At 37.4% G+C, this 25,014-nt stretch overlaps 1 protein-coding gene across 1 annotated transcript; it reads left to right on the top strand.

Annotated features, from left to right (window-relative positions):
• Positions 1 to 2,838: 2,838 nt before the first annotated feature.
• On the top strand, positions 2,839 to 24,630 carry tet2 (tet methylcytosine dioxygenase 2). Its single transcript, XM_056763800.1, is given in 11 exon segments — positions 2,839 to 3,214; positions 12,535 to 13,061; positions 13,063 to 15,223; positions 15,395 to 15,485; positions 15,587 to 15,680; positions 17,183 to 17,391; positions 18,130 to 18,280; positions 18,368 to 18,457; positions 18,550 to 18,687; positions 18,878 to 19,223; positions 19,363 to 24,630. Coding segments are annotated over 10 exon segments (5,121 nt in total). The 5' UTR covers positions 2,839 to 3,214; positions 12,535 to 12,578; the 3' UTR covers positions 20,721 to 24,630.
• Positions 24,631 to 25,014: the final 384 nt, after the last annotated feature.

Below are 25,014 nucleotides of genomic sequence, written 5' to 3'. Positions count from 1 at the left end.
AAATAAGGTTTCGTGTGTTTAGGGGTGTTGGGTTGCGTGTGCACAGAGGTCCAAGGCTCAAATGGCACGGTTTGCTACTGCTATAGGCCATTGAAAAGAGTAACTACAACAGAGTAAAATACAAAAATGTGTAATCAAGGGACATACATGCAAAACAAAAAATTAAAGGTTTTTAGTTCTGTAGATGTCTTACATCTCTGAGATGGTTTTGTTTGTAGGCGAAAAGTTGGTTTGTACCTGCTATAACTCACAAGCTTGTCTGTATTGTCTCTTAACTCCCCACATCGGCTCTCCCACTCTCCTGCTGGGACTGTTGTAATTACAGCATGAAGGTCTAACACTAACGAGTCTCTCTAAGTGCAGTGAAGGACTCTTATTAAAATACGGCACATCTGACAGCTGTGTGTTTGCAGAAGCGTTCATTTAAGACCATCGTATTTAAAACTAAAGGAATAGTTCACCCAAAAATTGAATTTTCTCTTAAATTACACATCATCATGCCATCCTAGAATTTTATGATGAAATCACATAATTTTCTTATATGTAGCTCAAAATAGTGATACATTTACATTAACATTTAGTCATTTAGCAGACGCTATTATCCAAAGTGACTTACAAAGAGTTAGGGAGCAACAAGCGATATGTCATACAGGAGCCATAATACATGGTGCCAATACAAAGTTACTGGTTTCAACAAAAGCTAGACCACTACCTGTTGAGAGAAAGGGTTAGAGTTTTTTTCTTCTTCTTTTTCTGTTTGTCTGAGTTGGGTTTTAAGTCGTTTTTTGAATATTGTGAGCGATTTGGTTGACCGGACAGAGTTAGGAAGAATGTTCCACCAGGAAGAAGTTGTGAAGCAGAATAGTCCAAATAGCACATCCATCCATTATAAAAGTAATGCAAATAACTCCAGTGGGTTAATAAATGCCATCTGATGCTAAACAAAATTTTTGGGAAAGAGAAAAAAATGTGAGCCTATTTATCTCGGCATTTTGATAATGTTATCTCATTGCTTATTGCATGTCTTGTGAAGAAAACTGTATTACAACTACTCGTGACTTACACAAGGACCCAAGTGATACAAACGTATCGATATATTTAAAAATAAAAATAAAATTTGAATAATTTAATTATGGATGTTAGCATCTTTACCATTTGAGACCCATACATTATAAGAAAAACGACAGCATAAAAAAAAAAATTGTAATACCCATGTCAAATGATCACGTGTAAGATCTCTTATGTTTAGAACTGACTTGGATGTCTGTTGAGTATTTGCTGAGAGCTAAAACATCAAGTCCACCATTCTCAAAAATGTCAGTTTAATGTTTCTTTAACATCTGTAATCTAGCAGACATGTGAGGTTACTCATGATTAAAGTGTGTCCGTTTATTCATTGTCCCCAGCAGTGTGGGGTAAGCCCTTCTTTCACACACAAGGTGAGAGTTTTCCCTCCAAGAGGCGAGGGGTGCCGTGAAAGGATGATATGTTGTTTCTGACACCTCTTCACAAACCATAACATTTCTGCTTTGGCTTGCTTAACACAGCATTGTCATTTGCAACTATATTTAAATCGGTGTTCAGAGTTTGTTATTTTTAGAGACTGTTTGATTCTCAATATTATTAGTTATTAACAAGTACTAACATCTTAACAACGTCCTATTAACATTGCATCAGGCTTAAAATAAAACATTTCCCTTGTTGATCAATCATAGAACAGATTGTAGATTCTTAAAGTTTCTATGTAAATTTGACTTTATAAAAGTACTTTATAAGCTATTTAATAATAAATATGTTAATTGTCTAGTAGGCTTATATAAATAGCATCATACAATCAGTTATTGGATTATTCAACGATATAAGTTAACAATTAGGTTATAGATCATCCCAAGAAAGCTTGTTCTACTGCTGCACAGTGGCTGACCTCCCCTTTGTGGAATGGCGAGTTCTGGTGATTACAGCTCGCGCAAGTTTTCCTGCCTACCCCCACTGCCCTTCCTCCATGCTGTGTAAAAACAAATCTTCTTTTCTGCTCCCTGCCTCAAAACTATTGAGTCAACAAACGTCACTCCAGCTAGGCAGTGGTCCACATGAAAGAGGTGGGGTCTCCCTTTCAGAATTTAAGAGAGAAGCCGAAGGCAGATTTCTTTCAGACAAGAACCACCTGTTAAAATCCAGACAGCACAAAAAGGGATGTTTAAAAGCTCTTAACGGAGGGTGTAGGAGGAGATGGGTTAGTGCTGGCTTTCACGTGTACATGACTACACACAGGGGCACGGTGTTACGAGAAGGTTTGAGGTAAAATATGAGAATTTGTTATCTAGGAATGTGTTTCACGATTGCGTTTAAAACTCATTCCCTAGCTCCCTGTTTGACCGATATATCAACAAGAATCTCTGGGTAGTTTTTAGAGGGTTAAGTGTTGTCTAAAAGTAGCCGACAAACCGCTGTGTACCAAAAATAAGACCAAGCACATGTAAATAAGGGCAGGGCTTCACGGATGAGTCTGTGTTTTACCAGTAGAGATAAAAGAATATCCTTTCACCATCCAGTTTAGAAGAAAAGCAAGTGACGGACCGAATATAGAAGCAGGAGGAAGCAAGACAGAAAAGCATGAGTGAGACACTTTCGGTTTAAAGACTCATTTCCTGTTTCCATCTGACATACTTCATTTAAACAAGGGGTTTTCCTTTCTTTCAATGACGGCTAGAGAGGGTGGACGGTGGAGCCATGAACTGTCCAATCCACTCCGGTGCTTCGGGGCAGCCAGCAAAATGTGCACTATTGTGTGCGGCTGAAAAAAAAGAAAGAGCAAAAAAGGAGGGGGAAGAAAAGAGACTCGAGCTCTTTGTGTGTAGAGGACTCAGCAGGAAAGAGATTTGGCAATTACTTCAGCTTGCCGGCAAGGCGAGCTCAGTTCCTCTGATCTGTACACTGGACTGTCTCACTCTGAGCACTGACTTTCTGAGCACACGCAAAGAGAGCGTGTGTCTATGGGTTGTGTCTGGACGCGCTTCAAGCGCCAACATCGACTCAGGATTTCTCACCATGATGATGAGAGCAGACGTCAGACTGGCCCATGAATATTGATGTGGAGGAAGTCTGTTTCATAGACGAACAGAAGGAAGCAAGATGGCTGCCCTTTAGGATTTTTTTTAAGAGGAGATCTAGACGGTTTGGTGGAATTCAACAAAGTGGAGGGACTTAAAACAAGGTGAGACAGTAATTCTGTTCTGGTTTCCTTTGGCCCCCAGGGTCTCTTTAAAAGCTCCAAGCTCATGCTTTGCATTGTGCTGTTCTTTCAACAGCCGTGAGCTGACATAATAATGTGTGGATATTAGATAAAGCTACACCAACATGGCTGACATTTTCTGTCTCTCTCCCTCTCTCTTTTTCTGTCTTGTTGGTTTGTGTGGAGAGAGTAAGAGGTTTTGAAGCGTTTAACTTCATTCTGTGTTCATTATTTACTCTTAAGCTAAGATGTTTTGTATTGGACAACTTTAGGAATGTGCCTGTGTTAGAAAACTGTGATCTTTTGTGAGGATGTTGATCAATTCCTCTTCAGACATTATTTCCCAATGCATCTGTTGTGCTGAGAGGAAAACAGCCACATTGCTAACAACATTATCTTATCTTTCTAATGTCCACTGGCCAGTTTTTGACATCATTGTGAAGAGACAAGAAAGGGAGTATAGGGACTAAAAAGCATTTTATTTAATGATTATAAAAAATACTTTCATTTGATGAGAATGAGACAAAGAAATCTTTAACCTGATTTGTCCTTTTTATTCTTAATTTGCTGTGAAGTTTGAGTCAATGAGACTGTTTGGCTGGGAATAGTGGAGCTGCTTGTTTTCAAGCCATTCAACGGTGAATGACAAGCAGACACAAAGACTAGAGCAGTTCTGAGTAGTGAAAAACAGAGCGTAGTGGTGGAAGCCCACAAGGTCAGGCAGGAGCTTTAAAAAACTGAAACCCAACCCCGCAGCACCATTAGCTGAGGGCAACCGAAGAGCACAATTTGGTCTGATATCAACAAGATTTTTTTTGTTTAACTGTATATTTGTGTATTAAATTAATTAAACGACATATTAAATTTACAGATCAATATTGTTTTTATGTAATGTTAATATTATGCACAGTCTATTGTTTTGAGTGATTGGTCATATATTTAAATCTACTTGAGATTTGGGGGGAAATCTAGCCTTTATCTGTTTTAGTTTGGGGGATGGGGCATTGGCACATAACACAAGCTGTATTAACTTAACAGTTATCACAGGCTACATGAGTGACCCTTTATATCTGTACTAATGAGTTGCTTCTTTTTAACAGCCCCATTAGGATTTGCATCACAATTGGCTTCTGGAATAATACAGATAAAAGTCCTGTCCCCTTATTTTGTGTATTTAGCTTGCGTATTCCAACATTCTCCTTAGATGCCTGCAGGGCCTAATGGGTGCTGTCAATAAACATGATAAAGAGGTGGTGCAAATGCTAATATAACTACATGGAAGCCTGTAGAAAACCAAGTTCCCTTTATATAAGTTTCAGTTACAACTGCACATATTTTAGGAATAATTCATTTTATCCAAGTATTAACACACTTGAGTCAATACATCTATTTGCCTGTAATCTAATATGATAACAAGTTTGATTGCCATGTCAACACCTTACAGGTAGTTGGTCGAGCGCATGCAAAATGAACAAGATTTTCAATTAGCACACATTAACAGTTGGTGGAACTTTTTTGGGTTGGATACTATTTTGGCCTTTAGAAGCAAACAGTTGTAAACAATCATGTTCTTCTGTTTGAGAATCATGACATCTGTAGATCTATTTTATAAGACAAGAAAGGTATTTTTTTGTAAAAAATACAAGGAATTCCAAGTGAAATGTTTACTTGACTGAACACACATTTGAATAAATTCTCTAGAATAAATAAGAGCCAAGTACTCAGCATGCAAACCAATGCACAGGAGAACTGTTTATTTTGTTCTATGTTTCTTTTGAATATAAATAGTAAGAAGAAGGACAAGAAGCATTAAGAAAAACAATAAAAACTCTCCCAGGGTAAAGAACTCCACCTACATGAACTACAGTTTACTTTTTATCTCCAACCGCTGAGATAAAATCTTGGGTGAAAAACAAGGTTTTATGAGTTTAAAACTATTACCACAACTTACAAATGTAACTATTTACATTCTGTGAGCAAAGTAGCAATTCATAGCCATAACTGACAGTTTACAGCTTCTATTGCACTTGATTTAGCATTGCTTTAAGCTCTTTGGGAGTAAATTGTCCTAATAGGTCAGACTGCGGGCAGTAATATGATACCAGTTAAAACTTTGTCTTTGTCTCATTGGTTGTCAGAAGTGGGCTACAACGGTGTGGAGTATTACGGGATATTAGAGCACTTATCGCTGTCACAGATGAAGATTGAGGTAAATTTTCCAAACAGCGCGCTCCACGTGCGTGCGCACATGGCAAGTTTGTTTACAAACATAAACTCACGGCTCAAAGACAGCGGTCACAGGGTAAGGCAGGGAGGTGTACAGTATTTACGTCAGCCAAGGAGGTCACTGGAAAACCAGGCCAATGATTACGGAAATTGAGAAGCATTTCAGAACTTTTGTTTCAATGACGGCTTGGTCAAGGGAGAATATTTTAGCTGTATGAAACGCACAGTTGTTTGTAAACTGTTGGATTGGTGGATGATGGATTCATTTTTTAGGTGAACCTACAATTGAAAATGGAATAGGTCAACATGTGGTTGGAGAAGGTGGCTGAGTTTGACATTTTTAAGGTTTAGTGAAGAAATACAAAGAAAAGCAAAAAATACAAAATTGTAAAATAATAAAAATGCAAATAATATACAATACATTAATGAGTTGAATGTTTAAGAAGTGACTATTTAACAAGAACATATAATACATTTGGTTTTCATGGATTCAGTTCATTGAACTGTGAACATGTGAAGGAAAAAATGTGTGAATAAAAAAAACAAATTAAAGCAAAAAAATCACATGCCAAAATTTTTAAAACTTTCAAAACTCTGACGAATTGACATATGAATCACAAAAGTATCTGTCATTTCGAAACACAGTGAAGTTTCTTCAGACTCAGATATAGGTCCACCAAGAAGAGTAGCGAATGGTTTACAGAGGTCTGTGAAATCTTTTGTGTGTGTGGTTGTTTATACACATCTAATACCAGCAGACTCACTAATCACAACCAGGTCCCTTGCTAGCCCAACACCCCCACAGCAAAAAGAGTAATTCATTGTATAAGGATCCTTCTCATAAACTTCTTTTCTAAAATACCTTCTTCAGTTTCTTGAGTTCCTTGGATTACTAGAAGAGACAGACATTCCTTAATAATAACCTCACAAACTAGTTCACCTGAACTTACTGGCTTACAGAAATGTACAATATTTTTGTGGGGGAAGTTACCTTTGAGAACTGAGCTATCAAGTTCTTCTGTTCCTAAGACTTTGGTTGATCAGCATCTTAAACCTACATGGTATTGTGTTAAGGAGCTCATATTTGAAAGAATTTAAGTAATCTTTCACCTATATTTTCCAAACTTAATGATCAATTTAAAAGGCAAGAATGAAGTGTATCATTTACATACACAACCATTAAAACACTGTCACCTTGTTTGTCAGGTTTATCAGAAGAACAGCTGGCTTTCAAAGTCATTCAAGACTGTAAACTGTTCAAAAACTTGCATGACATTCTAACCCACTCTCGAAGATTATTAATGACCAGGGGTCGATAAAAAAAATTGGGCCAGACAGACAGTGTGCCTCAATAATGCCAAAAACTGACGATATTTTTGTCAAAAACTGCACAATAATGACTTGCAAATTGTTCATTAAAGAAAAAAAATATCATTAAAGTGAACTATTTTACAAGGATCAGTATTTGTTACCTTTAATACCGATTAACCTGATTTAGTGTGATGTTAACATCTTTGTTGACCCTGGAACAACAATCCTGATAGTTAATAGGATTTTTTTTTTTACTGCTAATGTTGGGTTTTGGCTTGAAACTGGTTAAGGTGAATGTATTCCATTATTTTAGCCTAATAACATTATATGGTATGGTAGGGGATATAGTTAAAACTCTACCGCCTTGGCAAGATTGACTTTCCCTGACCAGCCAAACATGTTAGCCCAAGACTAGATGGTTGTTTACTTAAATAAGACCAATTCAATGTTAATGAAATAGAGGATATCACCTATACGTTTAAGGTGTAGGCTTAACCATAACAGTAAACTGTTCTTATACTACATGAATCATAACGTGAACACTGATCTAAAATAATATTTTTACCAACTATGTGAATGAAACAATCTTGAGGCCTTCCTGTAGATTACACTTTGGAGCATAAATTAGTTTTAATGGAAAGCTCAGAAATGCATGAATAATTTGAATGCAATGTAAGTTGGTCTGGATAAAAGCATTTGCAAAATGCATAAACGGAATGAATTGGAATGCTTGAGAAAGTCTATATAAGGTCCAGCTGGTCTATTTAAAGTGTCACGAGTAATGAAATGCAGAGATATTTTTTACTTCTGGCAGTGATGTATTTATAGTAAGCATATTAAATACAATTGCCCATTATCCTGAAAAATACCAAAGTAAACTACAGCAACCTTATACCCATTATGGAGGATCTAGGAAAGTACAAGGTTTGGCTTCAATTTAATGTCTTTGCTGACCTCTACTTACAAGTTTAGTGTCATTCCTGCTTAATAGTGTAAATGTTTTGATTCAGTTAATATTACGAAAAGACATGTTTGAAAAAAAAAACTTTTTCCACTTAAAGGAACAAGAATAAGGAAGCAGAAACAGCAGTGCAATGAACATGTTATATGCAATACATGATGTTGTTAATATAAACTCATTCAGTTAAATCGGTAAAAAAAACATCACTCAATACAGGCAATGACAAAGCGTGACTTAAATTTGTGAATCCACTGGTAGAAACCTTCTAATGAAACTAAAGAAATAGTTTGTTCTTGTTTTGGATACAAGTCCCAAATGAACATGTGCAATTGCTCCATTCAACAGTTATCAGCTACTGAACTTTCACTTCTGACTCTGTATGGATGCTGACCATCTGAAAACCCGACAGCAGGAAACCATTCAAGCAACCTTACATAATATTCTGTGTTAGGCCCTACAGTGTTTAACCATCTTGAGAGCTAAAAATGAGGCTTAACTAATAATCCTGGGTAGCCTAAGAATCAAGAACATTGCTGGAACATCTCAGAACATCATCATCACAGTTGAAAGTTCCAGTCACTGTGAAAGAGGAGTCAAATCGAAAGTAATCAACGGCTAGGGCTTTTTAGCTTATATGTCACTGTATTTATATGTAAACACAACACTTATAAAAGGTTGTAGATCCTAGAAAAATCAATGTGCCCAGCACGTGTTTGCGTTCCTCCATCTCTCTCTATCTATGTCAGTCAGTCATGCTCGGTTAATGTTTAGAGCAGATGGCCTAGTAGCAACAATATAATGATCACCATGGCTACCAAGCTCTCTGAAAGACATTTGCTTTGCACCGGGCACAGTTCATCAAATTAGTCAGATATATTGACTGGTGCAGACACAAAAGAATGGGGGATGGCAGTCAAAGAAGAGAAGACGAGGTTAAGAGGAGTATATGTTGGAAGTATGATTTGAAATTGTGTTTTGGGAAGGAAGGCTCAGGTTGCTGGTATTTTAAGGGTGTGTTTACTGTGTTTGCTGTCAATGTTTGAATCTGAGCGAAGGGTCAGCAGGTTCAGTCTGCTAAAACCAGAGTTACACAGTCATTCAACCTACTGAACCTATGTTGAGTTAATAATCATTCCCTCTACTTAAACATCACCTCAGAGAAGCAGTCAGCCAACGTAAGAAAACAAATACAGATACCCAACTGCTAACAACAAAAAAAATCAATTTTGCTTACTTCCAAAAAAATTTAAAGGAACAAAATTTGTTTCAGGCAATGCATATATAATCATTCACATTTATGTTCTTTGTAGATGTCTTTTTACTTAAAGCATTACAGTTGAGGGGGGCCAAAAAGTGACACTGCTAAACTACTCTTTTTTTCTGATTCTCTATTTCTGAAAGGTTAATGTTGTAAGGGAAGACACAGAACCAAATAATCATTGGTTGTATTAACGCAGATCATACCAAGACTGTTTTGCCCGAGCACAAAGACTTATTGCATTGTTAAAGCGGAGGCACATCTGTCTTCTATTACCAACAAAGGACAATGGCAGGTCCAACACAGACCTGTCTCTTCAGCTGGGACCTCGCTGAGGGTAAAATTACAAACAGAAGTGTATATATGCCTAGCTTTCAAAGTAATCTATCTCTCATCCAGCAAAAAGGATTTAAAATTTCAATGGCAATAAACAAAGAGTACATAGGAAAAAAATATCAAATTAGATTTATTGTATGTCTGTTACAATCTACAAATTATCAATACTAATGTCACCATGATCTTTCGTATAAAGGGAGATTCTTGTTCAATTCAGAAAAGTCATTCTCTCTTTTTGTTTCCCTTCTAATGCTTCTATGTGATGGCTTGTTAATGAATTCTTGATGAATTTTGGGTTCACCGTTAAAGCTGATACTATGGTGTGCACATCTTAGAGTTAAATTATTGTGTTTCCTGAATCATAGATTTAATTAGCTATATGACTTATGTGGGAGTGGAGTCTTACATATTAATTCCATTGGCAGCTTGACAATTGAAATGGAAAAAGACTGATCTTTATTATGATGCTTCTAGTTTCCTTTGTATCTTTGTTGCAAATTAAATACATTTAAAAGTAAAGGTTGGTAAATTCCAGTAATTAAATCGCACCATATACTGTCATGATAACTGACATCATTGCATTATTTTCTTTATGCATAGGTTTACAAAATAAGGCATGGTAAATGTTAAGGGGGAAAGAGCAATAGAAAGACACTTTTACAACCATGCGTTTGCGTGACATTTAAAGCATACTTGCACATGAGCTAGGTGATCAGATTACAGTGGGAGGAACCACAGGATGAAGTTTCAAGTGCAACGCAGTATCTGTATAGAGTATCAGAGTAGACTAAAGTGTCATAAATAGATTTGGGGTGCCCAAACATGATCTCATAAAGATATAATATATTTATTTCAAGTTAAATGTTTTAAAATTTTGACCTCAAATGTCTCTTACTCTTGGTCTCTGCTTTACTTTTTTATTTCAAGTTAAATGTTTTGAAATTTACTCCCTGCTTCAATTTTTTAAATTCATATCTATATTAATCATATATCAATATTTGCTGATAAAAGGCCAAAAATACTAAATAAAACACATTACATAATTGTGGCAAAGAAGAAAAACCAGAATTATATATAAGGCTCTGGTCTATGAAAATGTATAATTGTAAACGGTGTGAAGCATGAAATAAACTTAAATGCACTAAAATGTCCCTCCGCACTGGCTTGTTGTGTATTGACAACCTTGAGGCTATAGAACTGTTAACCGTTAACAATAAATTCTAACATATGCCAGCTGCAGTAGTTATGTGTTTTCTACCCCATGGATTTTGCTTTGGCAGTGCAACCAACACACTGGTTAGTTTCATACATTTATAAAAAGTAAAGGTCTTAGATCTTAAGTAAGAGATCTTCTTTGGTAGTACAGAGTATGACAACTGAACAAGGAATGTCAAAAAACAGGACAGACCGCTAACCGAAATTATGCCACTCCTAGTTGTCAAGAAACAAGACTGGGATCATGATGTTAAGGATTTTTTCTAAATTGTTTATTTTGGTGTGTTAATGCTATTCAAGACTTACTAGGGACTGCTGTCAATACAATGTACTGAACATAAAAGGACCAGGGCAGAATAGAACATTTTGATCATTGTAATTGCACAAATATTTGATTAAATTAAAGAATTAAAAAGAATTAACATCAAATACAAAAATCATTTTGATTACAAAAATTTCTATGTCGTTACTATGAGAAATATGTGATTTTTATTGACAGCATTCAGGAGCTATCTCTTGCTTTGTTATTCCTGCTCTGAGAGATTTTGTGTGTTGTTTTCAGTGTGGGTTTATCCAACTGTGTCAAGCTTCTTGGCATTTCCCAGCTGCAGCAAAACTCTGAAGCGACCCTGGAATGGATTCATTTAAAAGGACAAGATTTATGTATTTGTTGAATACAGGATCATACAGGAATCTAACTTACCACAAATAGAAGTAAATTTAACTTTGAAATGTAATCAAACAGAATATTTTTTTTTTCATAAATTTATATTTATATATCACTTTCCAAATTGTCATAATGGTCAGATTGATGGATTGTTTCATAAACTAGACTTAAATTGTATAATATTTTTATTTTAAATATATAATTATGTTCATTCAAATAAATATCAGAAAAAAAGTCACATTATGGCTTTAGACATTGGTTCTCAATCTGTTTACTCTAAGGCCCCCCAATGTCCGAAACAATACTCAAACCCGCCATAGCTTACTCCATTGCGGCTTAAAAAAACTGTCAAATCAGTGGTGTATTTGTAACAGAGAAATATAATGTCCAATTACTTATTGAGTACCTTGCATGCAGTTTTTAACATTTGAATTATCATCTTGCAACAACCATTTATGTTTACTGAGTCTCCCTAGTGAGCTCCAGTCTTCTGGTTGAGTGTCAGAATTAGTCAGAAGTCAGCATGGCTGAAGTCAAGCAGGGGTGATTGAGAACTTAAATAAGATGGAAAGCCTTAGGACTTGTGGAAATTTTTGATTTCCGGTTGATTGTGTGGAAATAGGCCAAATCATCACTCACCACTCAAAGGTCCAAAAAAAGAGAAGCTGCTCCATTCCACAGCAGCTTTTAACTTCCCTTTAATCATGCTATTTAGGACCCATGCCCAAACATTCCCTGCATTTTGCAGAATCTGTTATGAATTAAATGTCCAGCATGCAAGGCCATTTTTGTGCTGATGTTTAGATTTGCACACAAATTCTAAATTTTGCTTTTAAGACATTTTGACATTTCTGTTTTAACCACACATGGTCGAATATATAACAATACTACGTTTACTTATTTATTTATACTAATATTTATTTATGTTTAAAGGAACATAAATGACAGACGAACCCGAAAGCTCAACATGCTGCCTTTACTCTGTTATTAAGCTTATGATATAGTCTGAATGTTAGGGCTAGACTTAATGTTAATCCATAGTGACAACTCCATGGCAATGACCATAAAAGTTCAAATAGAAGACCACAAAGAGAAGAGGATGTTGTGTAAGGTTTAGTGGCACTCTGGTTTCTAAGATGATATACTGCAACCTCACACTGAAACCCATAAAGGTTGGGCTATCCCAAGAAAATGCTGTAAAATTATTTTTGATCTGTATTCAAACAGTTAAAAAAATCATGGTCAATTGAGATTACAATAGATTATATTTTTAATGAAATAAAATTTGACTGCATGACTCATCTGGTTGATCTATTGATATGTTGTAGGACGCAGAGAGGGCAGCCTAGTGAATGGACCCAGAACAGAACAGATGGAAACAGACAAGACCAGCCATGAGACGGAAAAAAGTCTGACACGCACACAAATCAGTACCACTCCGCAGACAGACACTCAGATCGCCAAAAGGCAGAATGGAGATCAGTCACCTGATATCTTATCCCAGCAGTTCAATGGGGACACCAACTGGAGCCATTTTAAACCGAGCACAGAGGTCTTCACAATGAAAAGGCAATGGGAGATTGGCAGCAGACCTGCTAACATGCAAGGGATGTTTGATCAAAGCATGTATGAGATGAATGGAGATACAAAGCATGCTCTTGGTCAGCAACCAAAACAACTTGGCACTGATCTGGAGATAAATGGAGATGAAGACCTGGGATTCCCCATGCACAAGCCAGGGCATTGTGAGTTAAATCACAGCAAGAGAAACTGTAACTTTCCCAATGGGGATATCTTCTCACTGTCTAGGAACAAACAGGTTCCGATGTCTAATGGTGCTACAAAAAACCCAGCATTCAGTAAAGGGTACAACTGGTGACCTCTTAGAGAAAACGTTGTCTCAGTATTACCCAGAGCATGTGTCCATTGCACATCAAACCAACTCATCTCAAGTACATCAGGTCACCAGCAACCCGAATGAACAGGCAACTCCTTTACCTTCATTTACCTCAGGTATTCCTAACTCACCCCAAACGTCTGCCTCCAAGCCGCTTGCCAAGGTACTCCCAGAGGTGCACTACAACCAGGACTGTACTCAGAATGGATACCATGTCAGTTTTACAGCTGACCAAAGCCAAAGGACGGCTACCTATCCTGTGTCTGATCTCCCAGAGATAGGAAAACATTCTGTGTGTCAGGCAGGTGTGGAGTCCAATCTAAAATCACAGACGGGCATCAATGGTTGTTCACCCATCCAGAACGGCGAAGAAGGCCTTCAAAATGACATAGAGTTTTTAACAAAGTTCAAACAGGATTTGAGCCAGGAATCTTTGCCCAGACTAATGTCAGGATCACCCTTAGCAACTGAAAGGGATGGTACATTTACTTCATTGAACAGCCCCCAGGCACAATGCACTCAAACTGGTCAGCAGAACCTACAGTTTAAAATGCCACTGACTGATGGAAACTTCCAGGAAAAAAGAGACTTGTCTTTGCTAAAGCAACAGACTTGTGAGCCTCAAACAGAAGACAGAGGGTTACTATCCCAGGCCTGCACAGCAGTTCCTCAGAGTCAAAGCAATGAGCAACATGATAAGCCTCCAACAGGTCAGGTTAAGACAATATTACAGAGTACAAATCAATCCACCCAGATGGACTGGATTGATTTAAACTCAGCTCCAGGACCACGGCCATCTAATGAACACTCTCATACATGGGATTTTTGCCCTTCACAAGGGGTCCAAATGCAGCAAAACCAACAGAGCCAAAGCCAAGTAATCAATCCGGTGCCCTCAATTAACTTCCCATCACAAAATTTCAGCAAGCCCACTTTTGGCACAAATGAAAGTCTGATTCAAGATTGTTACAAAAAATCCCAACTGCCTACACAATTGCCCCACAGTTCTGTCCTTGAATGTCAACAAAGAAATTCTAATGTGCATGGCCACTTTAACACACAATTTAACAAACCTCAGCAATTATGCAAGAATGACTTGGACCAGTCTTCTGGTTCACCACCTTTTAAGCCTCAACAGCAGCCCACCAACACATTTCCCTATCAGCTGCCTCAGGATGGACAAGGTTTACAAGTAGATCCACAATCACAAGGTGTTTCACAGAGTCAGACAGATGAACCCATCTTGAAAAGACCTAAAATGGAAGGATGCCCTGACTCAGAATCACAGATGTTACCCCTAGCTAATAACAACTTTACGTTTTCAGACCCTTCTAGGTCAAATGTGCATCTTCCATCTAACGGAGTTCAAGCTATGCTAGGTGATGCAACACAGATCCAACAAAACCTCCAGAACCCTCAGTGCTCACAGAGCACCAGTAAACAACATCAAAACTACCAGCAACCTCTCCAACACAGGACATACAATGATCTGGAATATTTCCAGTCTCGCCATCCACACTCTCAAGTGTCAGAAGTTTTGAATGCTCCACAGACACCTTCTCAAACAAAAATCAAAGCTGAAGTTCAAGAGCCCTGTGCCCAAATCCAGAAAGGGTCTCTGTCGAGCCAAGGTGTTCAAGCAGATATGCAGAAGCATGCAGCACTACGAATGCACCTTTTGCAGAAGCAGGGGAGGCAAAGCTCTGATCACATCAGGCCAGATATGCTGGCCTTGAAAAGTGAAAATTCAATTATAGTAAAGCAGGAGGGTAATTCTTCAGAATGTGCACAAAGCCAGCAGAGGAGCATTCTAGATACAATGGAACAGCAATTAAAACAGTATCAGCTCTCATCTGTGTTTGAAAGAAAATCTTTGGTCATCAAGTCACCCAATAAAGTGAAAGTGGAAATGGCTGGAGGGGTGACGGTGCTCTCAACCATTACTGAGGGGAACATCAAGGAGCAGTGCAAACCAAATAACTTTACCCCACCTAAAAAGAATCAAAATGGTTTACAATACTTTCTGGAGTCACCCATGAAGTTGCTTGGTACACCAGTAAAAAACCTCCTCGATACACCTTTGAAGACACAGTATGATATTCCTTCATGTCATTGTGTTGGTAAGATGTTTTACATACCTCTATTCAGTCTTGTGTGTAAAAATGTAATATTAGATACTAAATGTTTAATACTTTACTATTATTTTACGTTATAGTCTTTTTATATGATGTGGACAGTAATTAAAGGTTCTCCAGGTTTCGACAACCCTTTTCTGATATTTTATTCCACAGATCAAATTTGTGAAAGGGATGAAGGTCCTTATTATACACACTTAGGAGCAGCATCAACTGTTGCAGGCATTCGTGAAATTATGGAGAAAAGGTATTTATATAGTCCTTCTTAAGTTTCAATTAGTTTTCTATGTATTATCCATTACCTCAATATAGGTAAAAAAGCTGATTTTACACAATTTTCCTTGACAGGGCTGGACTGACTGGAAGTGCCATTAGGATTGAGAAGGTTGTGTAGACAGGCAAAGAAGGGAAAAGCTCGCAGGGCTGCCCCATCGCCAAATGGGTAAAATATTTTTGCTATCCGGGGTATGACACTGACAGTAAATGTTTTATCAGAATTTCTTTGACAGAACAGCTTATGAGCCACCTGTTTTTCATCCATAGTAAAAAGTGATGGCTGGTTCATGAACAAATCATTCTTTAACCGGATCTTGTCAGTGAACCGGTCGATCCGGTTCACCAATTCGGACCGAATCGTTCTAAACAGTTCGCGTCTCCACTATGCACTCGATCACAAATTAAGTATTACTAACATTCTTGTGTGTCTGAAAGTCCTTCTGACTCGAAATAAACCATCTAATTATTCAGGTACTCCAACCGTACTGAACTTGAGTGGGGTGAATGGAGAACTAATGAGCACAAGCAGGTTGCAAAGCAAAAGTTGTTTCTTTCTGACCCGTCCGACTGAGAACCGATGAAGTGAAGATAGTGAGCAAGCGTTCACCTTGAGGCTACAGAACATTGTGGACAACTGATGCTGTGCTAATGCTACGAGCACACGTAAACGGAGGATTTCAATATATGAAGTAATCTGGCAGCTCCTTTAATAACAAATAAATTGAATTGGATTGGATTAGGCCTATGCATGGATCATCCAGTTTCTGTAAAACGCTGATGAAGATTATTTTGTTCCCTTTATATCTTTAAGACTTAAAATATCATAGTTTGCACATCACTGTGCCTGTATTTGGGTACTTTAGTTGCAAAACTTATATGTAAGAAACGTTTCAGATCATGACGATAATGTGTTGACTGACAAAAGTTATGATCTCTGATTTCAATATTTAAATGTGTTGAGTGTATTTTCATCCCAGCCGGGTGGGATGATAGGCTTGACACGTTACATCATAGAAAAGAACTGGGCTTCCCATAACAAATACAGTAGTAAGGCTTATTGCCGTGATTACGCGTTAATATAGGAAGGAATACAATATTCATTTTTTTTATTTTTATAGCACTTTTCTGGGTTTCTTAAAGCGCTTTACATGGAAAGGGCGAATCTCCTCAACCACCACCAATGTGCAGCAACCACCTTGATGATGCGACGGTAGCCATATTTCGCCAGAACGCCCACCACACACCAGCTTATTGGTGGAGAGGAGACAGAGTAACAAAGCCAATTAGTACATGTGGGGATGATTAGGAGCCCATAATGATGTATAGAGGCGAATAGGCGAATTTGACAAGGATGTCGGTGTTACACCCCTACTCTTATTCAAAGGATATCCTGGGATTTTAAAGGACCACAGAGAGTCAGGACCTCGGTTTAACATCTCATCCGAAGGACAAGATACTGTCTTTGTTTGCATATTGTCACATGAAATTGTAAAACATCAACCCTACCTTGAGTCTATGCTCAGCAAATCTGCGAAAAAATATCAAAGCATGCTCATTTTTCTATTCTGCAGTGCCCTCTATGGAAAACAAAATGGCATAAATCTCAGATTAATGCTTCCTGTATGTATTCTAAATGTTTGCTTGTATGCCTCTTTATGTTTTATGAAGGTGATTCGGAGGGCAAGTGTGGATGAAAAAATCTTGGTATTGGTGCGAGAGCGGGCTGGTCACTCTTGTGAGACATCCTGTATAGTGGTGGTTATCATGATTTGGGAAGGGTTATCAACCAACCTGGCCGACTCTCTTTACTCAGAACTCAGTGATACTTTAACAAAACATGGTGCTTTAACCAACCGCAGATGTGCTCTCAATGAGGAGTAAGTACAAATGCTTGACATTGCACAGACGCAATAACTGACCAAAACTCATTATGATCAATCCATATTTTACTCATATTGTTACTGTTTAACTTGAGTCTTGGTATTTATACATGTTACTTACTATGGACAGTCCAGTGGTGTCAATTAACCTAAAGGCAATGTATAGCAGACTCTCATGACATCATCCCATCTTACTTCTGTACCTCGACATGACTGTCTCGCAAATTTTTATTAATTTCATCCCCTATCATACATGTTACTACTGCAGCAGCCATCCTCACATATCATAAAGCACAACACACTATAATCCATTGATGAAAATGTCATAGTTTAAAAACAAATGGTAGCAGTACGATCAGACATGTGATGTGAAAATTTCAAAGAGTGAGGGGGATTTAAAATCAATTGTCACGCGTCTTTCTCACTACACCAATGAAGTTGCTGATAAAGAAGTGTTGGTTTTAAAAATATTTGGGGGGGTGGCCAAACTAATTTTTTTGTGTTTAAATACTAAAATAAATACTCCATTAAAATATTACTTTGAATTGACCTAACCAGACAAGCCAAGGTATGGCAGCTGCCAGCCCCTGCCATACTCAAATGACACCCCTGGACCGTACAGAATAAAACCGATGATACATATTTAATGGTTTGACCAAAAAATTATATCCTGGATATGTTTCGAATATTATTCACACATCATCATCTAACTTACTGTTCTGTCATTGTCCACAGGAGAACATGTGCATGTCAGGGTTTTGAAACTGATGCCTGTGGAGCCTCTTTCTCATTTGGTTGCTCTTGGAGCATGTACTATAATGGTTGCAAATTTGCTAGGAGTAAAGTCCCTCGAAAGTTCAAACTGCTTGGGGATGATCCCAAAGAAGTGAGATGCTCACACAGAAACACACAGTAAAAAGGTAAGAAACACACAATAAAGAAAAGAGCTGACATGAGTATGATTCCCTTACAGGAAGAGAAACTGGAGCAAAATCTCCAGGGTCTTGCAACTTTCGTGGCCCCAGTGTATAAAAAAATGGCTCCTGATGCTTACACCAATCAGGTATACATTACAAAATACCCAAGCGTGATGTTTAAATATTTTACCTAAGCAAGTTGTTACTTTTTTTGTTACATAAAATGTAATTTTGACAGGTGGAGCATGAACATAGAGGTCCTGATTGCCGTCTGGGGCAAAAAGAAGGACGCCCATTTTCTGGAGTGACAGCCTGTCTAGATTTCTGTGCCCATGCCCACAGAGACTTACACAACATGCAGGGGGGCAGTACTGTGGTACGTGCCCTAGCAAGATTACTCATTAAGCAAAGCCATACCTGCGAGTGACCTAATGATTGTGAACAAATGCAAAAGATATTTGGTTAAATATTCTGAGATGGGGAAAAAATGGTAGCTAGAACCAAGAAGTTGATACATTACCAAAAAATAAAGCTGACAAGTCACCCTCTCTCCACTCTTGTCATAGGTCTGCACGCTTACACGAGAGGATAATCGTGAGATCGGAAAAATTCCAGAGGATGAGCAGCTGCACGTACTTCCCTTATACAAGGCCTCATCCACTGATGAGTTTGGGAGTGCTGAAGCTCAGCTTGAAAAGACCAAAACTGGAGCTATTCAAGTACTCAGTGCCTTTCGCAGACAGGTGCGTATGCTGTCGGAGCCTGCCAAGTCTTGCCGGCAGAAGAAGCTGGAAGCCAGGAGAGCTAACAAGTCGACCAACCCCAACACACCAAACTCCAAAATGGACAACACCCAGCAAACTAGGCAGAAACAAAGTGTTACTGAGAACCTGGGCCAGAACCAACCTTCAGGTATGAAAGAGCTATAAACTAGATGGAGCAAGTTTTATATGTGAATCAATTATAAAACGTTCATGAAAAATAAATTATATTTTTAATCAAGTTTTGGAATGTTTATACCCGTTTATCAGTAACATAACTGTTCATCTAGGTCCAAGCAACATGAAAACGGATCCTGGCCATCCCCAAAGTGCACACATGACCCATCAGCAGCAGCACCAGCAGATTCCGCACCCAAATCCTGGATCGTCTTACACTGGTCCACCATACCCTAGATTCTCAAATGCACAAGTAAACTTACCAAACACTTCCAAACTAGTAAACCTGCATCCTCAAACACTTTCCCCTACCAGTCCTTATCTTCCACCAGTGAATGTGCCCAACTCTTACATGAATGCATCCACCCCATATTCAAGGTCACTTACACCCAACCCCATCTACCCTGGTTACCAACATAATGGGGGAATGCCCATGGACAACTACCACCCTTATTACTCTCCAAATATAAAACATAGTATGAATATGTATCAGGCTCAAATGAATTTACCTTACTTGGATCAGCAGTACAATGCACATCAAGATTATGGGGTCAACTACCCACCTCACTACGGACAGCCTAGAATGCCAGTCAATGGTTATGGCACCTGTAATGTGAGACCTGGCATGCACTCTATGGGACATTATCAGGGTTATAGCCCCAATTTGCCACCTGAGGCCTTCCCAAGGCCTCCCTCAACCCATCCACATTTGGACTATGCCGCTGCCAGCAAAAGCAACCAGTTTGAAGCCTATCCGAAACCCAACATGTCACAGAATCATCAAATGTTTCCTTCAAACCTAGACACGTTAAGGATGCAAAATAATAAGTTAAACATGCATGGAGCAAATGGTTCCTCCCAAGTGTTTCCTCCTTTCGGCAACGAATGCGTCAACCCAAACCAACCTCCAGACATGAAGATTTCGAATGAAAATATCCTTAACCCTCAAATCAAACAAGAACCACAGTCCCAGACTCTGGAACAAAAAGAGGAGGATGTGTGGTCCGACAGTGAGCATAATTTCCTTGACCCTGAAATCGGGGGGGTGGCATTGGCGCCTAGTCATGGTTCCATCATTATTGAGTGTGCGAAGCGTGAGCTCCATGCAACTACACCCGTCAGGAAACCTGATCGCAACCATCCCACCCGCATCTCTCTGGTCTTCTACCAGCATAAGAATTTGAATGAAGCGAAACACGGACTGGCTATGTGGGAAGCAAAGATGGCAGAGAAGGCCCGGGAGAAGGAGGAAGATGCTGAGAAACATGGTGCTGAAAACACATCCATCAAGAGCAGTGGAAAGAAGGCGAAACGAGAACATACAGAACCTTCTGAACCTTCGGAGCCTCCATATAAGAAATTTGTTCTCAAGCTTTACGAAAGGTCAATGTCCTGCACAACCAACTCATATGTGAATACATCTCCCTATGCCTTTACCAAGGTTACTGGACCTTACAATCATTTTCAGTAAAACCTCTTTAGGTTTTAAAACCTAACTTAAGAGAACAGATGGCATCAAACAAGTTAAATGGTGCTAATAAATAGTGTCGCAGACCTCAGTGCTATTGGCTAGTTGACCCAGAGTGCTTTTTCAGTTTGTGCAAGGAATGTGACATAAGATTTAATATCACACTATATGGAAAGGCAGAGCAGATGGAGATCATTGATAACATTGACAAATTAGGGTTGTCCAGCTCTTAGAAGGTCAGGCTTTATTGTTGACCAATCAGAAGTATTTATTTATTATTTGATTACTCTCATTTGATTACACACTGTTCTTCTTCCATGGTGCTTATAGTCCATCAAATCTGGACAATTTACTGGAAACAAAGATAGGTTTTTGGGGCTAATCTTTTTTTTCATGGTGCTAGGGAGTGTTTAAAAATGCCTTTTCAAAGACAGGAACTCATTGTATATTTTAACTAAAAGTCAGTGATTGAAGACTTTGTTTAAAATGAGCAATTAAAAAAACTTAATAGCCAAATCAACAAAAGGTGTATCCCAAATCGCCTACTTATGCACTATTCTACGCAATTTTAGAGTATAAATAGTGTGAGTAGTGTGTTTTATCACAATTTCAAAAATAAATAAGTGCACTTTATGTACCCAGATGATGCACTCAAGTTGAAAGCAGCACTCGTACAAATAAAAGTGCTTAATAGGTTCTTCACAGCAATGTCATAGAAGCATTTTTGGTTCCGAAAGGATCATTTAGTCAAAGGTTCTTTAAAGAATCTCATTCTTATCTTTCATAATCTAAAGAACCTTTTCCATTAAAAAGAACCTTTTGTGAAACAGAAAGGTTATTTGAATGTTAAATGTTCTTTATGGAGTTATTAGAGTTATTATATGGCATCGAAGAACCTTTTGCAGAACCTTGTTTTTATTTTACTTCACTCAACGGTTGCAGTTTTTTTATCATGTAGCGGAAGAGACGCGGGACTGTGAGATATTCGCTGTGCGATAAAAACTCACCTGCAGGGACTTTTGAGCTTTAGTCTGATACTGACTAAGGTCATGATAGACAAAACAAGTAAGAATTACATCACAAGTACAATGTACAAATTGATTTTTATTAACGCCCCTCGTGTAATGTGTTTGACATCATTAGCATTCGGGAAACGGTTCTATTTCTGGTTAGTAAAAAGCCATTTGAAATGATACTACACTTCTAAAATTCATATACTAGATGCTAGAGTACACAGTGCATACTGTATAGCAGGCAATTTGGGATGCAACTTTCCTTAATTAGTGTTTTAGAAGCACTTTCACAGTGAGGGAAATTACTTTCTGCCCTCCAATCTGGAAGACAATTTTATATTGACTTGACAAAGCCAATATACTCTCATTTAGCTTTCTGTTATCCTATTTAAAACTTTTTTGAATGTCTGCAAATAACTGCTCATAGCGTTTCCAAGCTACCTACAACAAACTTGGCACATACCTTCAGGTTCCGACTTGGGTTGCTATATATTTTCAGACTTGACATATGCTTTTTCTATTTAAATGCATTTAAATGTGCCAAAAATCCCAGCAATTTCCACAGACAATTGGTGACTGTAAAAAATCCTTGAGCTTTCATGCTACATCCACTAAACCCAGCACAGACCTTTCACTTCTCATGGTTATTTTTTGTTTTGTTTTCTATAATTTTTTACTTCCTTTTTTATTTCTTTTTGTAAATATGTCTGTCTGATGGTCATTTTTCAGGAGGGCCTGTAAAACTTATAAACCTCAAGCTTTTAAAGCTATTGTAAATTGTTCAGACAAGGCTTTGTCAAGCTCAGTTAATGGAGGGCACTCCATCATTGGGTGAGACTCGATCATGCACGCTGCATTCAATTTAGTTTTTAAATATAGTTTTTAAATACAACTGATAAGATTTTTACAGAATTTTTCTGGTGCTTTTACAATTGTAACAAATTCTTTTTACTTTACTTTTTTTGTATATTGAGCCATTTCAGATACGTTTTGTAACAGTAATGTTTTTACAAAGAAATCACAGGAAGAGATACATTTCGCAATACTGAATACAGATTCTTAGCTTAGTTTAACTGATACTGAGTCTATGGAAAACAATGGTCAATATTTATGTTCTCAACGCATTTATCAAGGAACACATAACAGGGTTACATATAGATCAGTGACACTGATTTTAGGGCAGCTGGCTCGGCTTGCTGTGGGTGATTTTATATAATGCTACTTTAGCTGTATAAAAATGTGTACAGTAAATTAATACTTTTCTAATGTATGCTTAGATTTTAGTTTAGTAAGGAAGAGTACTATTTCTTTGGGTTTGAACAGATCTTATTTCAAATGGTGCTACTTGACCTACTATACGGTAAATATAATGTGAGAATCTCTAAAGGGTGGCAAGAAGGCTTTTGAATGATGTAGAGAATCTACTTTTCATATACCTCAGAACTAGTTTGGCAATAGAATTCTAATACCATTGTGTTTAGTTTATTATATTAGCAAATACTTTGTAGCAAATATAACCTTAAGGCCATCATTGATGCAAAGTTCAGTTTTTACTTTCTCCACACTTGATCTACTAGAAAGTATTAATTGAACTTCGAGTTTCAATGGAATTGCTCAATCAGGGATACACCAGCTTATTGCTGTGCGTAAACATCACTTGTGTATGTGCTATCCTCTCTAATTCAGGTATTCTCCTTTGCATCTGAAAATCCTTATGAATTACTTGTATATATCACACACATCTAACTTTGTTAAAAAAATTAAAATGACATGCATTTTCATACCGTGTTAAAGTGGAACGCTCACAAATTCTTGCCAGGACAAATCCAAGTTCATTAAAGGAAAAAGGCAAGGAAAAGGCATTGAAATGTATAAAGTAATGCATGTGCTCCTCACTTAAAGACCACGTCAGTCATTATATGCACATTTAGTTGCATATATATAATGTTTAACAGCTTTTAAACATATACAAATGCCTCCCATATCCACATTTATTGAAGCTAATTATATTTATTAAGTCCATGGTAATAAAATTCATTCCACAATAACATTTATATAAATAAAATCTCTTCATTTGTTTAAAATAAAAACAATAATTACATACTACAAAAATCTATGTAAATTTAAAATAGGCGGACTATTGTAATGTATATGAAATAAATTGCCACGTTGTACAAACCATATGCTTGCATTGCTTTAGTCTAAGTCCATTCTTTATTCTATGTCCAGCTTTTTAATGTTAAATAGTCAATTTCGTGTTACACGTACTGTCTCCCAACACATCTATTAGAAATCGCGAAATGTAGCCTGTAACAAACTCTCTTGTTCGTATGCAGGTTTCTAGAGTTTTTTGCCTACAACAGCTATGTTTACAAGAAATTACTCTGATGTACTCACTAGTTATGGGAGAACCTTCCATTCAGTAGTTTAGTTGTTTAATTTCAAAGTACAGGACCCAGCTTGAGTAGCAACGTATGAAGCAGGAGAAGAGTGTTTAGATAATAGCAGGTGACACGAATAGCCATACTTGAAGTTGCTTCGGAGTGTTTCTGAGTGGAGTCAACTTTACTTGAAAGACTTTCTGACTTCAACTAACATACGGGGGTGCAGAACTCTAACGTTAATCTAGCAGTTTATGGACACACATTGGTATTTTCAACATTAGACACTAAAGATTTAAATGTGCTATTTTCTGTCTTTTTTGTATCGCTTCCCTTGTACTCTTTGAAAAATTTGTAATGCTTAAAATAATGAATTAAGAATTTCGTTGAATACTGTAAGTATCGTAATGTACTGAAGAATTGAATGCAGTTTATTTGAAAGTTATTTGTTGATTTGTTATCATTCCTGATATTGCTGAATTGTGGGTGTTTTTAATAAATTTATATTTATTTCAAGTATTTACGTTGTCCTAGTTATTTTTCATACAATTACATGTTTTTATTTTTCTTCCAAGGTACTTTTAGCTGTCTTGTATATGAAAATAGAATTATTTTTGTAAGGAAATATAGGATTTCCGCAGATTTTTTTGGCACAGAACATCTTAGATTGAAAATGAAATTTATTTTGTATTCTATATTTAACAAAATTTAATTGGTAATGTATTTCAGCTGTTTATAAAAAATATCCACCCATTGCTTATGATTTGGCACAGGCATCTTTGACAGTAATTTAAATTTTTGTGTGGATAATATGTTATCTGTTCCTTAAATTTTTTCCCTGTTTCTGTTTAACACATCTGTCTGATGATGTTTTAAAAGCCAGGGATAGATAAAATGCACTGT

The sequence above is a fragment of the Triplophysa dalaica genome, chromosome 2, assembly GCF_015846415.1.
Source record: "Triplophysa dalaica isolate WHDGS20190420 chromosome 2, ASM1584641v1, whole genome shotgun sequence".
NCBI lineage: Eukaryota > Metazoa > Chordata > Actinopteri > Cypriniformes > Nemacheilidae > Triplophysa > Triplophysa dalaica.
The sequence above is the reverse complement of the archived record's forward strand: the minus strand, read 5'-3'. Positions and strand labels throughout refer to the sequence as shown.